The 16,597-nt window shown below is 52.3% G+C and overlaps 2 protein-coding genes across 2 annotated transcripts; both read right to left on the reverse strand.

Moving 5' to 3' along the window:
- Nucleotides 1–3: 3 nt before the first annotated feature.
- On the reverse strand, nucleotides 4–14,255 carry FIESC28_03216 (uncharacterized protein; the record flags this gene model as incomplete). Its single annotated transcript, XM_031157365.1, has 3 exons — nucleotides 4–12,121; nucleotides 12,173–13,866; nucleotides 13,917–14,255. 3 exons carry the CDS (start codon nucleotides 14,253–14,255, stop codon nucleotides 4–6), a joined length of 14,151 nt encoding a protein of 4,716 aa, XP_031018497.1.
- A 603-nt stretch (nucleotides 14,256–14,858) lies between these two features.
- On the reverse strand, nucleotides 14,859–16,142 carry FIESC28_03217 (uncharacterized protein; the record flags this gene model as incomplete). The annotated part of the gene is made up of 1 exon (XM_031157366.1): nucleotides 14,859–16,142. One exon carries the CDS (start codon nucleotides 16,140–16,142, stop codon nucleotides 14,859–14,861), a length of 1,284 nt encoding a protein of 427 aa, XP_031018498.1.
- Nucleotides 16,143–16,597: the final 455 nt, after the last annotated feature.

Below are 16,597 nucleotides of genomic sequence, written 5' to 3' on the forward strand. Positions count from 1 at the left end.
TGTCTATTCTATCTCACCCACAACCACATCCAGATTCTCATCGAAGCAATGCACCAGGCGATCAATCGTACCACGGTCTCCAGCCAGGAGTCCTTCATCAGCGCTGACGGTAATCTTGACCTCCCTGTCCTGACCAACAATGACATTGAAGAACAAGCGGTGCGCACACAAGTGACTCGCATCGAGCTGATCAATGGTAGACACAGTAGACGACGGTTCCGTAGTGGTAAAGTAACTCGAAGCAAGCGACTCGGGAAGTCTGTATCTCTGAAGAGCTGTTTCGCTTTCTTCTGACTGCGCTAATTCCTTGCGGTGAATGATGTTGAGGTATGTATTGAACGCAGGGCTCATCTTCGAGATACCATCTGCTTGTGCAAAGCAAGTAAGCTGAGCAAGATGGTCCTGGACAGAACTAAGCTGATCTTGAGTCACCATGTCCTGGTCCACGGAGAGCGGCGTCACAGTGAGTGTTGGTAGACTGGAAGTTGTCAAGTCAAGCGTTTGCGATCCGTCGCGTGATGAAAGAGACCTTGAAGCATGGTTCAGACCAAATGTCGGTTTTGTCGTGTTCATCGTTCTCTGATGCAGAGCCCTAGCGTAGGCGAGGATAATGGCTGCAGAGACCTCCGAGTTACTTCGCTGCGAAAGATAGTCAATTGTGTATGGCGCAAGCTTAGTCGCGAAGGTTGACTTGAATTGCGGACCAAGAGGAGAGGCCGTCGCGGCATTGCCAGGACCGAAGATAGTGTCCTCAGCGCGAGACAGGTACTGTCTCCAGTATTCGACTTCGGCTTCGGGCTGCCTGACGTTGTTGACTTGCTCGATCACACGTACAAGCGGTTGATGCTCGCCCGTGAGCTTGCCAGAACCCAACAGCTGGCCGAGGTCATTCTCAATCATTTTGATGCTCCATCCATCGTACAGAGCGTGATGAAGTCTTAGCACGACTGCTTTGCCATTTGAAGATTCGAAGAACGAGAACCTCGCTGGTGGTTCCTTCAAGTCAGACACTTGGAGGTTCTGCTCGCCAACATGCTCGTGAATCAGGCTCTCGATGGTCTGCGACGAGTCCCGAATGACCGAGAAGTGCTTTGAAGGTGACCACTCCCAATTGAGTGTCACCTGGAATAGATCTTGACCATTACCACCACACGCGAAAGTAGTTCGCAGTATATCGTGAGCACCCACGAGCTGCTCCCAAGCGCTCTTCACCTTCTCCTCCGTGAGAGAGCTGTCAACTGTGTAAACCCACGGTGGTTCAAAGAACCTCTTCCCATTGTGCACCCACTGCTCCAAATGAGATCGTTGACCAGAGAGGGCAGGCAGAACGTACTGAATGCAACTCTCTGATAAGTCAAGACTCTTGGCCATCGCTGGAATGAGTCCGTCATCCACCACCAACTGCTTCTGCACCGGATCCTTCTTCACAGTCTTGTTCGATGAAGCCCGTGTAACAATATCCCGAACAGTAGCTCCCTTCATAATCTCAAACACACTAACACTCAATCCAACCTGATCCTTCAAAAGCTTCGATAGGCGAATGGCTAGGATCGAGTCAAGACCGGCACTGATCAATCGGGTGTCGTAACCGATCTTCTTAGATCCGCGTCTCGAACCGATGACCTTCTCGACAACGTTCAGTACTAAGTCAGCCTTCGGGGTCAACCCGTTCAGCTCTGCAGACTCGACCGGGTCGTTTCGTGACTTAGACACAGCCTCATTGGCCACCAGAAGCTGCTTCGTGTCAATCACTGGGGAATCAGAACCGTGAAGTACGTGGTTCAACGCGGCGACCAGCTGTTCACCCGCGACATTGACATCCTCCATCGACATCTTAGCTCTCAGCTTTCCGTTCAGTTTATTGTCTCTGATATGGAAGCTGGCAATCAGAGGGTAATCGTCGTAGGCCGGTCCAGTTGAGTCCGTCGCGTCGGCGTCTACTGGACCGAAGAGCGCTTCCGAATTGTCGGTCGCGTTTGAGGCACCGAGCACACCGTCAAACACGAAGAGACTCTGGAACAGACTCGCCAGGGTATTGTCTTGTTGAGTTGATCGCCATTGCGTTTGTACCTTCCTCAAAGACGCCATGGAGTTGGTGCCTCTCGCAGAGTCAATCTGCTTCTGCACGAGACCTAGAGCCTGCGAGACGGTGGCAGCCTCAATTGAAGTTCCGAACCTGACTCTCATAGGTAGAGTGTTGATAGTAGGTCCGACGATAGCAACGTCGTCATCTGCATCGGTGGACACGACTTCTCCGTATACAACATCCGCTTGATGGTAGAGCGACTCGGAGAGGACCTTGACCCATGCCAATTGAAGCGCTGCTTTGACTGTCACACCAAGCTTTTTGCACTTGTACTGCAGAAGAGACAGGTCATGCTCGCTCAAAGAGAAATGGAAGGCAGAGGATGCTTTGAGCTCATCGACCGGGAACTCAATCGGCCTGTAGGTGTAATTACGAACAACGTCGGTCCAATACGCGATTGATGCTCGTTGCGACGAGGCGACAGTCTTAGCGAAAGGTCTGAACAGATGCTTCAAACTGTCCGTCGCATCGGCTACACCACCCTCAAGATGTCGACGGTAATTGTTGCGTAAAATCTGCCAGACTGCCTGAATGGATGTCGCATCATAAAGCGCGTGATGAATGCGTAGATCAATCCTGCCAGGCGTCGTTGCCTTGACCTTCCAGCTAACAAGGTCGCTTTGGTCAGTGGGCGAAACAATGCCGACCCATGGAGACTCATCGTCTTCAGTGAACATGAAGCGAGTTCTCAAGATTTCACATGACCGTACCGTATCTTTGACCGCAGCGAAAAACTTGTCAAGATTTGGGGTGTCGGATTGAAGAGCATGGTCGGTCAATTGAATGGCGTGGACATAGGTATAGGCGTCGCCTGTGGCGAGTGATGCACTGAGCATGCCCTCTTGCAGAGGTGTTGCGACAAACATGAGATCCTTAGCGAGGCTATTGAGGGTTCTGTCGTAGACATCCTCGTCGCTAATGGCGCCAACATCAGTCTTTGATGCTTGGGTGCCATTGGTGGTTGTAGTCTGCTTGGCTAGGGCGTCTCGCAGAAGCTCAGCGACACCCTTGATGGTACGAGCCTTGATGACGGCATGTGATGAAAGCTTGGTCTTGTTTGTCTTGTTGATCTGTTTGACGAATGGCAGTACCGTGATGGAATCGAGTCCGAGCTGGTACAAAGAAGTAGATTCCGGTTTGGAGGATACTTCGGAAGCATTGAGACGGAGGAGTCGGCTGATGGTGGTTTGTACCTCAGAAAGAGCCTTCTTGTATCCTTTGTCAGTTGTGACTTGGTCAACGTTGTGGCTCTCAGTGTGAAGGTGACCCGGCAAAGTCGCACTGGCAGAAGGAAGCCCAGGTACAATGTCTGACACCTTGACGGCAGTGTCAGCACAGCTGTACACCACCTTCTCAAACAACTGGCCGACTTCGGTCAATTGCTTCTCATTCAAAACGCCTGCAGAAGAAAGAGTCAGGATGATCTCGCCATCGGAGTGAAGGTCGACATCAATGGCTAGAGCCATGTCGCTACTGCTACGAGTAGGCAGAGCAGTCATGTGCCCGGGTCGAAACTCGTCGCCAGCCTCAGATGCTGGAATAACGTTGATGCTGAGAAGGCTGTCGAACAACTTATCTTCTGATCCAGACCATCGCTGAACCTTGTCGACGCTGACTAGTGGCATAGTGCCTTGAGACACAGCGAGATGAGCCTCGTGCACTCTTTCGGCAAGTTGAGGTAGAGTCTCGTCTTGTCCATGAAGGGTCAAAGTGCGGATAAGGGTATTGAGGCATGGACCGACGAAGCTATCAACGCCTTCGGCTACGTGGTCGAGCAGTGGCCGAAGTGACATGATGAAGCCGTAGATAACAGAAGGGCTTTGTGTCAATTGAGCCAGGCACAGGCTGGTCGCCAGCTGGAATGCTGAAGACGTCGATATCGCAGCGCCCGACATGGACTTGAGTTTAGCATTGAGCTCAGAAGTGGTGTAGCCAAGACGAAGAGTTGAACGAGCCATTGAACCGTCCGTGTTGTTGTCATCAATACTGCCGACGCGGCATGGCTGAACGTTGCGCAATTGAGCCTGCCAGGAATCCTTGGTGGCTTCCAGCTGACCACTGGTCAGGTAACAGTGGCGAGAAATGTTTGAATGGATAGCCAGGCTACTGTTGTTTGTGGAAGCTGAGTCGACCTGAGTATTGTAGGCTTGTTCGAGCTTGTGCTTTAGCGATTTAATGGCGACACCATCGAAGAGTGCATGGTGGATCTTGAGAGACACAGTCAATTCGTCTGAACTCTCCGTGATGACCAGGCGGACGGGAGGCTGCACGTTCATCCCAGCTACGATGTCGGCTGGATGAGCATCTTGCATCGGGGAGAAAGTCGGCGATCGAAGCACCACCTGGAACACCTGACCATCTTCATCTCGCTGAATGAAGCATGTCCTCAACATTGCTTCAGAAGCCATGACGTGCTTGGCAGCTTTCTTCCACTTTCCAACGTCGGTATCGCGACTCAGATGGTAATTGAACTGCGCGACATAAGGAACGTCATGTCCCTCCGCGCCGCCACCATAAGCGCTCAGCCATACCGATGAGCGAGCGATGAGCGCAGATTGAAGAGGAAGACATGGTAGCACAGTCTCAATATTGTTCATATCGAGGCCATCTGGAAGAGGCCCAAGGTCAGTCGCTGTAAATGTCTTCGCATCGTGTAGCAAATCCTGGTGGTCATCTGTCGAGGGCGGCGTCGAAAGAGGGGTACTGTTAGTTGTCGATATAGCTTGGTCAGCAAGTCTGGCAATGTCCCCGACCGTAAATGAAGGATTGAGAATGTGCGTCATCTTGAGCTGGGAGAAGCCTCGCTTTCTGAGAAGCGAAACAAGATTTACAGCAGAGAGACTATCGATGCCCAAACGGTGAATGCTGCTGATTGAAGTAGCCTTGACATTGACGCCCACGGCCTCCTCAATCGCAGAGACGACGAGGACCTCTTCTGGACTCAGGCTACCTCCAGAGCTGATTTCGGCACCAGCGTCACCGTCCTGGTCTTGCTGCTTAGCCACGAAGTCGCTTGCCAACCGCCCTAACAGCTTGGTGTCGACCTTGCCAGAGGCCGCCAAGTAAGGAATCTTGGTGACCCAGACCATAGTAGGTACCATAAATGTGGGAAGCTTGGCCTGGCATTCTCGCTCGATCAACTCCAATAGTGAAGTAGATTCGTGATCCTGGGCATCCAGCAACTCGACTTCCAGATCGCCTTGGGCCTTAGGGCCGCTCGCTTTCCTCGCGACAAAGCCCAGCAATTGTTGCTGTTGACTTGACCCTTCCCCGCTTGACGCGACCGCAGCAGCAAAGTCCAGGCCTTCCTTGTCACCAGCGACCTGCTTCAGGAATCCCACAACCTCGTCTAACTCAAGTCGTTGGCCACGAATCTTGGTCTGTTGATCCGCTCTACCCAAGAACTCAAGTGAACCGTCGTTCATCATGCGCATCATATCACCAGTTCTGTAGACTCTCTTGGTGCTACCGAGGATCGTGATAGTCTGGAAGCTCTTGGCTTGTTCGGTCGGGCGATTGAGGTAGCCCATTGCGACTTGCGGGCCAGCAATGCAAAGCTCACCTGGTTGCCCTCTTCTGGCGACCACGAGCTCATCAGAAGTGGAGCTGGGGCAGAGAAGAAGAGCTTCAAGGCCATTGAGAGGAAGGCCAAGGTTACGTGCATTGGAGTCGCGATTGACGGGATGACCTAGACAACCAATTGTAACTTCGGTTGGACCATAGAAGTTGAAGAGGACAGCCTTGTCTTCTCCGTTGTGGGAATCTTGCGCCCAGGTGTTCAACAGCTCATTCGAAGCCTTCTCGCCACCGGTTGTCACCACTCGTACGGAAGGAACATCCTCAGGTGCCAATCGCAATTGAGTCAAGACAGAAGGGACTGAGCCAAAGTGAGTTATGCTAAACTCGTTGATGAGCTCTTTCAGATTCGCCATCATGGATGTACGGTCCTTGCCGATGACGACTCGATGGCCCAAATGCCAAGGCACGAAGAGCTGAGTGAGATGAGGATCGAAGGCCCGAGAGGTGAGATTGAGGTATTTGCCGACACCGCCGAGTTTCGCGGTTGCGGGCGAGTGTTCAATTAGACGGTCGCTAAAAGCAGAGATGAAGTGACACAGGTTGCTATTGGAGACTCGAACGCCCTTGGGTCGACCTGTAGAGCCGGAGGTGTAGAGAAGATAGCCTCCGTCGCCACTGTCGAAGCGATGCTCAGATGCAGGCCAAGATAGCATGTTGTCAACATCTCCCTCCCCGTCGGGGAGCAGTACTACTGGGGCATCGTTTGCAGCGTCGAGGCCGAGGTCATTGACAAGCTCCCCAGTGGTGATCACTAGTTTAGCACCAGCGTCCCGGATGAGGAGCTGTTTGCGAGCAGACGGCAGGTCTTCGTCTACGGGAAGATAGATGAGGCCAGCACGGAAGATGGCTAGAGTGACCGCAAGAGACTTTATATCTCTGCCCAAACACATCGCTGCCGGATCGTCGGGTTGCAGATTGGCTTCATGCTGCGCAAGCATGGCGACGATGGCGTTGGTAAGCTTGTCTAGCTGCGAATACGTGACAGTCTTGGAGACGACCTGCTCGTCGTCACCGGTGGAGTGGAAGATGACCTCCTCGGCTGCGATCCAGTCTGGGTGCTGAGAGGCATACAAAGCGACGCTGTCGGTCGGATTTGCTTGAGCCTTCTCGCTTTCGGCAGCCTCTCCGCTGATCGACAGAAGGCTACTTCTCATGCTGTTCTGCAGCTGAGACAAAGGTGTGGCAGGCGCTTCAGCCATTACCCGCGCCTGCTCTAGGATCTGGTTCAGCAAGAGCTCCAGCTGTGGTTGCGAGATGCGGCGTCCATCGCCAGTCAGTTCAATTGTCTTGCTACCCTCAAAGATGTTCAATGCAAGAGGGTGCTCAACGTTAAGCGAAAGGGCTTGTCCCACTTCATTGAACAATTCGTGTGAAAGACTACCTTCGTCCTCGGAAGCTGGATGGTAGACAAACAGACCTGGGAAGGGAGCGTTACTACTTCCGCTTCCCCGATTGAGCATCTTCTTCACATCAACAGGATGAAGGTTGTGCGTAGTCTTGAACAATTGCGCTGAGTCGCGCGCCATTTCCTTCCACAGCTCTTCGGCAGAAGAGGCATTGGAGCGAACTATGAGAGGCAGAGTTGCAATAGCGGGACCAACGACGCGTTCAAGGTCTGGGTGTAGAGCTCTCTGAGAGACAGTGTGGCCAAGGACGATTGACTCCAGCTCCAAGTACGACGCCAGAACGCAGCCAAACGCGGATTGCAGCAGAGCCGGAAGCGAGACAGTCGTATCAGATAAAGAGAGCGATACAGGAAGACTCTGCTTAGCTAAAAGGATCTTCTGTACCTGCTTCTGACGCGATTGCGTCAAGTCGGGGAAAGGCGCATTCAACATGCCTCCAGCGACCGTCTTACTGATCTCGTCCATCCGCCGGTTCCATAAGGCAGCCGCTTCATCTCTCTTAGTAGGAGGAGGCAGTAAACCCAGCTCGAGGCCCTTGTCAAATTGCGCAACTTCGTCAGTCACAGGCTCCATGTTGTAGAACTTGGTGACAGTCTCAAGAAAGACTTCGGATGCGACCGCGTCATAGAGAGCGTGGTGCATGCTAAGCATCATCTTGTTGGAGTCTTCGACGAAGGTCACAGCCCAAGGTGGTTCGATGGTTGTCGTGGGGGACAATTCGGACTGCAGCGACCTAGCCACATCCCCAAGGCTTCGGTCGCCCTCGCTAGGAAGCTGGGTCCAGCGAACAATCGGCTTCTCACGAATGAGTTGAAGAATAGTAGACTGTACGCCCTTCTCCTTTGCCCACACGACAGTGTTGGTGCTTCCCTCAACCTCGAGCTGCGTTAGAGGAACGAAAATGGTGCGAAGGATGTCGAAGCGTTTAGCAGCTGCAGTCCAGGCTCTTTTCAATTGGCGAGCGTCAACTTCATCCAAGTGACTCAAGTCGAACACGCGGTGAGCCCAATAAGCTTGTGGTTCGAGCATAGTCTCAACGATGAGAGACTCCTGCATCGGCGTGGCGGGTAGGATGGTAGTCGTGTCGCTTGGTCGCAGCTCGCCTTGGATGTGTGTAGTGAGCGCGTCCTTGATCGTCGTAATCCATGCGCTCTCGGTAGGCTCTGCTTCATTAGTCTTCTGAGCTTCGGCCTGCTTTGGCATGCGACTTAAAGTGACGTCGACTAGCTCGCCTAGTGACTCGCATCTCATGAGATCGAGTACACCGACCTGACACTGAAGTTCTCGTCGCAGAAGCCAAGCCAACTTAGTCACCTGCAGCGAGCTCAATCCAAGACCTGCCAGGCTATCCTCGGGAGATAGGCTCTCAACAGGGATATTGAAGTTGGAAGCGATTGTTTGGAGAATGGGAAGCTGATCATTTGTCCACTGCTGCTTCGGCTGAGCCGTGCCTTGCGAGACGGCAGAGTCATCCCTACCAGCCAGCACGTTGAGATCAGACTGGGCGTAAATGGCTTGCAACGCCTTGCGGTCAACCTTGTTAGACGCTGTTCTAGGCATAGTTGTGTCGAGGACGACCACGTGTCCGGGTACCATGTAGGAAGGTAGAAGATCCTTCGCTCGCTTGAAGACTTGTGTTCTGATCTTCCCAGTATCGACACCATCGGCCTTGACAGACACGAACGTGACGACGACCTTGTTATTGTTCTCCGCGGGAGCGCCTGGTCGCTGAAGGTATAGCGTCTCGACATGCTCAATCGCCGCATCATCGTCCTTCAGGCTTGCACAAGCAGCGCTGATCTCGCTCAATTCGATGCGGATACCAGTGATCTTGACAAGATCGTCGTTGCGGCCGAGGAATTCGAAGCCGTGGTCATTCAATCGGACAAGATCGCCAGTCAGGTAAATACGCTCGTCAATACTAGGACCGCCTGCGATAAAAGCCTTCTTCGTCTTGGCTTCGTTCGCAAGATATCCCTTGGCGACTTGCGCACCGCCCAGAGCCAGCTCGCCAACACCATAACGAGGGACAAGCTCCCACCGCTTTGTTCCTTGGGCAGTCTCGACTTCGCGCATCACATACGCTGTGCAGGGAGTGAGAGGGAGACCGACATTGGCAGCCTTCGCATCGTCTCGACTCTTGCCATAAAAGCGCCTCATGGTCGAGACAACGGCGTTCTCAGCAGGACCATACGTGTTCCACGCACGTGTAGTGATCTCAGGCGCCGCCCATGCTTCAGCGACGTCTTCAGTAAGCTTCTCGCCAATGAACGTAACGTATTGCAGAGTTGAGCCCTTGAGCTCCTGCACAGCAATGCTTGCACCAAAGGAAGGTGTCAAGTGTGCGTGCGTTGGGCGAGACTTCCAGATAAATTCTGTGAAGGTGCCGAGTACAAGCTCCCTTGTGCCACTGATGACACTGCCCGCCAATCCCCACGTGTAGAAGAGGTCCTGTACAAAGACATCGAAGCTGTAGGCCGACAGTTGGAGGGTGCGGACTTGCTCGCGATCATCGTGTTCGACCTGGACTTGAAGGTCGCGCATGGCGTAGGCAGCGGCGCTGTGCTGGATCATCACACCCTTGGGCTCTCCAGTAGTTCCTGATGTCCAAAGTAAATAGGCAAGATCTTCGCCACTGACCTTGCGCGAAGAAATGCTGTCGCGTGGCCTGGCTCGGACGGACGTCTTTTGGTCCATGTATTTGTCCACAAGAATGACTTGCACATCCTTGAGCGCATCCTGGGCAAGGCAAGGTTCAACGAGAGGAAGGGACTCAGTGTTAGTAAGAAGCACCTTGCTCTGCGCTCTAGCGATAAGAGAAGTGCGACGCTGAACAGGAGACGTTGTGTCAATCGGAGTCCATGCAGAGCCTGCCTTCAGAATAGCCAAGATCGATACGTAAAGCTCAACGCTACGCTCCATGCAAATGGGGATGATGTCGATGTCTTGTTCGTGAAGAACGTTGGCTAGGCCATTGGCGCGGGCGTCAAGCTCAGCGTAGCTCAGAGTGATCGGAGGAGCATCGAGCGACGGGTAAAAGCTTAGGGCCTGGAGATCTGGAGTGGTAATAGCTTGATCTTCGAATTGAGCATGCAAGACTTGGGTCCTGCTTTGGACTTCTCGAGTCTCTTCATCCATTGTCTCCCACTCAGGCTGCGTTGGGATGCTTCCTTCTGCAGACAACAGGCTTCGTTCAATGCGCGCTGGTAGACTTTGCACCAGGTCATCAGGAACAGAAGAAAGCAAAACTTGGGTAAGCGCCGCGAACTGCTTCACGATACACGCTGCAGAAGTCTCCGAGAATGTCTCGTCGCGATAAGTCACCTTGAAGAAGACTTCATCAAACCTGCCATTCCGATCCGCAGAGTTTGGGTTTGTGGGGAAGACCTCAGCGAACATGGCAAAGTCGTAACGAATAGCAGGGTTCGAGACCTCTGTCCAAAGAGTAGCCTCATCCTTGCTATCATCAGATGAAGGGTACGCTTGGAGAGCAAGAGCCGTGTTATAGGGAAGAGTCTTGAAGACACCGAAGGAAGTGTGTCTGTGGCCTTGAGCAAATCGCGAATGGTCCATCAGACTGCCGATGAGCTGGCGTAATGTTTGCGACTCGGGTAATGCGACGCGACATGGAACAACAGAGAAAGTAGGCGCGTGGATGAATTGATCATGGCCGGAAAGGACACTTCCGAAGGTCACATCATCAGTGTCTGCCTCCGACAGGATATGCAAGAGCATCGCCCAGGACGCTTGGAGCACAGTGAGTGGCGATGCACCCAACGCTCGACTCCTGGACTCGAGAGATTGCCAAGGAATGTTGCTGGCGTGCTGGACCATGGCGTGTTGACGGGCACCTGGCACTGGTGGTTTGACGTTGTTGCCGCTAATGGCGCCAAGTGGTTCGGTCTCCCAACCTTCGAGAGCCTTCTGCCAAAGCTGATCTGTGTTTGTACTGACATTCGATGCCCATTCAGAGACAGCCTCGTAGATGCCCTGTCGGGGGAGGGGTTCCAATCCAGCGTATTGTCTGGCGATGTCGCTCATCAACACCTCGAGAGACGGGCCATCGCAAATGCAGTGCGCTGCGCTAATGATCAGAAGACCACTGCTGTCTGAGGCCTCAGGTTTGACGATTTGAACTTGATACAGTTTGTAAGACTCGAGATTAAGATCGCCTTCAGCCAAGTCAAGCCACACCTGCGCGTCGCCAGAGGTGTCTCCCTCGCGCAAGACGACATTCGATCCTCCGACCAATTGAACCCAGGCATCGGGCTTCAAGATAGCTTGAATGAACGGCGACAGATCATCATCACAAGGAAGCATTGCGCAACGGTAGATGGCCTGCCTAGAAAGTACAGCCTCGACAGCATGCTTCATAGCAGAGGTGGAGGTATTGGGCTTAAGTCGTAGAACAGTATGGCTGATGTAGTTTCGCTTGTCCATGGCGAAGCTGACAGCCAATTGACTCTGCGTGCTAGTCGCAGGGAGTACCATTTCGATGTCGGAATCCTTCAGGTTCAGCTTGCTGACGGCCTCAGGTAAGTGCTTGGCGGAGAACGCTTCAAGATCGGCTCGGGCGCCGGCCTCTTTGCTGGTGAGCGCACTAGGTGCCTCCAGATCCTGCGCACTGGGGAAGAAAGCCGAACGTATAGTGGTGCTTGAGTCAAGCAGTAGAGCAAGTGATGGCTGAAGTCTTGCGCGGGAATGAGCTGGCAGAGTATTGGCGTCAGGTAAAAGCTTCCGTATGTCTCTCAAGATGCGCATTGCTTGAAGACTGTCAATTCCAGCATCTGCGAGAACAGTAGCAGGCGAGACAGACTTGGTAGTGGTAGAACCATCGCTGATAACATTCTGAACGATTGTAATAATCTCTTCTTCCAGCTTCGCATCCTCGGGGCTACTCAGAGTTTCGACATCATGCGCTGGATCCCCAGCCGTAGAGCTCTGCTGAAGACCAATGTCTTTTCCCAATATCTCATCGACAATTCGTAAAGCGGCCCTTCGATCTGCCTTTCCTGAAGCAGATCTGGGAAGCTCATCAACTTCCAAGACCCTGAAAGGTCTCATGTAGTCTGGCAAGTGTTGTTGCGACGCCTCCACGCACCTCTTGTGGGCTTCGTCAAAGTTCACCCCAGATCTTTGCTCAACAACAACAAGACTGACTATCTTCTCTGAGCCGGCCTCAACACCTTGTTTCCAGACACAAGCCAAAGTCTCTCTCACACCGTCAACCTTGCTAGCGATGACGCTCTCAATCTCACCGAGCTCGACTCGTCGCCCACTGAGTTTAACCTGGTCATCCGATATTCTGCCCAGGAACTCAATGACAGGTGAACCTGCGGGATCAAAGACGATTCTTGCCCTGTCGCCGGTCTTGTACGCTCGGCCCCACTGTGGATGATCAATGAATGCAGATGCTGTCTCGTCGGGGCGGTTGAGGTAGCCGAGCTTGCTCACTTGAGGACCTATGATGACGAGTTCTCCGACGGCGCCCATTGGAACGGGCTCCAGACCAGATTGCGACTTATCCACGATTAGAGCTCCGCAAGTTGCCAACGGTGTTCCAATGACGGAACCCCGCTGACCTTCTGGCACATGCGCTTGCGCAATGCAATAGATCGCCGTCTCCGTAGGTCCATACCCGTTGAAGATACCTCTTGGCGCATGAGAACTCTCCTCATTTCCTGAAGGATTATGTGGCGCGAAATCCTGCAGAAGTCTCGCATTTAAAGTCTCACCACCAACCATCAGCCCCTTGATGGACTTTGGGTCCAGAAGACTAGCGAAGCTGGGTGTGATATTAGTGATGTCAGCCTCCAAAGTTGTGACGACCTTGTCAATGTCTTGAAGTGTTAGATGTCGAGGTGCGCAGCAGAGAGTAGAGCCACTACTCAAAGTCCAGAAGATCTCGAAGAGTGAGATATCAAATGTTGGTGCTGCGCCTTGGAACCATCGGACAGGTTTGGTTCCAGGTGGCGGAAGAGTAAAGTTGTAGTGAGCGCTTAGAGAAGAGATTGTACATGAGGCGGAGAGATGGCTAACGGCTACACCTTTGGGAAGGCCGGTTGTTCCTGATGTATAGAGGATGTAGGCGATGTCATCTTGAGTGACTGATGGAGATGGATGGTTTGTTGGTTCGATGTCGCTGGAAGAGAGGAAAGGAGTGACATCGACGATTTGTGAAGATGAACCTGGTGAAGCCAACCACGAGTCCGTGGACATGAGAGACGAGAGAGTCAAGATGACTGATGGTTGCAAGTCCTTCATTAGTGCCTCCTTCCTCTCCTGAGGTGCATCCACGGGAAGGGGGCAGAAAGCCGCTCCTGACTTCGAAGCTGCCAGATAAGATATGTAAAGTTCTGGGCAAGGGCCCATGAGAACTGCAACCGTCTTGAAAGATTGAGATGATTGAGCACAAGTTTCTGCCAGCTTAGCAGCCAACGCTGTTGCAACATTGGAAACTTGTCGGTAGGTGAACTGAGCTCTGCTGCCATCTTCAAAACTGCTGAGGTAGTCGATTGCGGTACTCTCAGGACTCTCGACCACACGCTGCTCGAACCAGTGGTGTAGAAGAGTCGTCTTGTTCTCTTCGTTTTGAGAAGGATTTGAATCTTGGCGAGGAAGGCCCATGGGCCTCGCCTTGGGTGGAAAGTTGAGTACAGAAGGTTGAGACCACTCAGAGTCTCCAATAATGCTGTCAAACATGCTTCCCAGTGCCTTGAGAGCTGCTTCTTGGATCACATTCGACTTGGCTTTCAGATGAACTTGACCATTTGCTTCGATGTGAAGCTGCAAGGCCTGATAGATCTGTTAGCATATCTGTTTCCCCGTGGATCTTGGAAACCTACCTTTCCATCGCCTATAGAAAAGTCGGTAGGAATACCCTGACCATCATCAGATTTGGCCGTATCATCAATTTCGATATCCTTTGTAGGAGTTGAACGGGCTAGAATGTATCCACCGTTTCTGGAATCTTGTATGCAGAAGCTCTCTCCCTCATCAAGGACAATGAGTTGCGATGCCAGCTTCACAAATGTTTGTACGGCAGTCTTCCCATCTGGTCTCGGCTCAAATGAGCTAGTCCAATGGATTGTCTCTCCATCAGATGATTGATGAGATTGTTGGTAGGTATGCAGTGGCCGAAGCTGCGTAATAGGTAGCCGTAGGGGAGACGATCCGTTCTCCATGTTGTTGAACGTCTGTTACACCGAGTATATACGTGTAACTGAATGTCAAAGTTGTGATGCTTGGCTGTGGTGTTTACACAATCATCTATCAGATCTGATCTAGACATGCCCAACCAACCCTTCACAAAAATTACGTCGGCCGTTATCGCTTCTCATTTTCGTTAATGACGATATCCACCCTCGACCTCTGCATAAACGAGAACTTCAACACAGTGTGCCATTCTTCATGGGACCCTCCATAATTAGTGAAACATCCGATGCACCCTCATTTCGGTAGCACAGTACCAAGTGGGCAGCTGATGATCTGATAAGATTACGGCTTGGTCTCCTACCCCAGTCTGAAGTCTGAAGCCGAATGTAACCCCAAATTCGTTACGTACTTTTACGCCGATCCCAGCGGCCGCCCTCTATAATGAGCACTGTACAGAGTGCGGTACAACCCTTACAGGTGCTTGGGCTACTGTACTCTAGGTAGCAGTGTCTCACTGTCATCAAGTCAACACCCACAAGCCATGCTACGTCATGACACATAAGAACAAGTTATCAATCAATTTTATCAATCGATTCATGTGATCTGCATAATATTTTACTATACTACCGCAACTAAACGAAATGCGCCTCTTGGAAAAATCGCTCACGCTGCAGTGCAAACAACATAGCCGTCTTGTGCGGCAGATGGAACCTCTTCTTCCTTTCCTGCGGCAAAAACCTGTCCTGGATCTGCACGTGGTTCAAATCATACTCAGGCTCCGCAATAACTTGTTTAGTACGCGGATCCCTCAGGAAACAGCAGTGCTTGATGGACGTCGCCACAGCTTGGTACCGTTTGCCCCCGCGGAAACGCTCCTCTCCTACGATGATGTGGCTGTTTTGGTCGTGCTCGCCCACTGTAATGTTGCAGCCTGCTCGGTAGAAGCATGCAGCGTTGTCTTCCAATGCCCACCCGATCTCGGTATATCCCGCTAATTGTCCATCCCATTCGAAGACGCATGACATTGTATGCGGGTCGGCGAGTTGGGAAGCGAGATAATTGCGGTGATGTTCATCGGGGCCGCGCTCTTTCCAGGCTTTGTTGACGCGATCCGAGTTTTGCCAGGTCTTGTAAGCTGTGAAGTGCTCGGGGTTAGACGCGTCGATGTGACGGATTGAGAGCTGTTGACCAAGCTCTACAATGAAGCGAGAGTAAATGAGTGTGCCGGGCGTGGGCTTGGGCGGTCGCTGGGGATGAACGGTGCAGACGTTTCCTTTGCGGGTGAAGCCCATCTGGTTTGCGAAAACGCCCATTATGCCATTGAAGCCGGGGAAGTTTGTCACTTCGGGTCGCGATTGAAGCCAGTGCAGCGAGTCTGGTGCTCCAGCGCCTTGCCAGAAGGTATCGTGAGAGAGCCAGTAAACAGTTTCGCGCGGTGTAGATGCCGATGAGTAAGGTGATAGAACACCCAGACCAGTGCTTCTGATGTAGTCGCCAATCTTTTGGCTGTCGACGGAGATGGCGATCAAGTCGTCGTCTCGGTGCTCGGGATGGAGCCACAGCGCGTACACAGAAGCCCAGGCCAACGCCAAATCGCCATGTTCACCATGGGACGCGAACGGCGAGTGAGGATTATTGACCTCAGCATTGAATATCTCAAGCTCAAAGACGGGACCAGATTGCGCTCTGTCATCGTTGATCATGGGCGGGGATGTTCTGGTCTCTCGTCCGTCGGTCGACCATCGCGCTAGGGTAGCTTCGCCAGAACCGACGAGGTAGTCACTGCTAGAGTTGGCAATCCATATGTTTGTTCGGCCGTCGGGGAGTCTGAAGGAGGTTTCTTTGGAGGTTTGCCAGTCCTCTTTTGGTGGTGTTGGGTTGCGTGGGGGAACGACGTCAATTGGGCCTGGTGCCATTATGGGCGATCTAGCAGGTATTAGACACCGACACGTTAAACAACGACAGCATAACTTACAAGAATGATGGATAGAGTGTAGATAAAATAATACAGAGGCCAAGTCTTTTAATCACTACAACGAAACAATTACGATGGCCAAGATGCGACACAGCTCGGTAGTTATACTACTTGTAATGCGCATTCCCTTGACTCTGTTTGGTCAACAATGATCAACGGCCATTAACCCACATGGCATCCCCCAACCTCAGATCCTCTACCGAGTCTACAGTAAGACATGCCCCAGATCATGAAGCCAAGGATTAAAGCCATTAAATGCTCACTGACGTTTCGATGAAACCTTTGACGGAATTCCGAGTCCGTTGTCACGCCGCTGATCAATCCTACAAGCACATGGGAACAGGCATGGTCGGAGCAAGAAACCGACCTGCATCGCATTCCCTGAATTATCAGATC

Source organism: Fusarium coffeatum (assembly GCF_003316985.1).
Source record: "Fusarium coffeatum strain FIESC_28 chromosome Unknown BRIP53273_contig_69, whole genome shotgun sequence".
NCBI classification, from domain to species: Eukaryota; Fungi; Ascomycota; class Sordariomycetes; order Hypocreales; family Nectriaceae; genus Fusarium; species Fusarium coffeatum.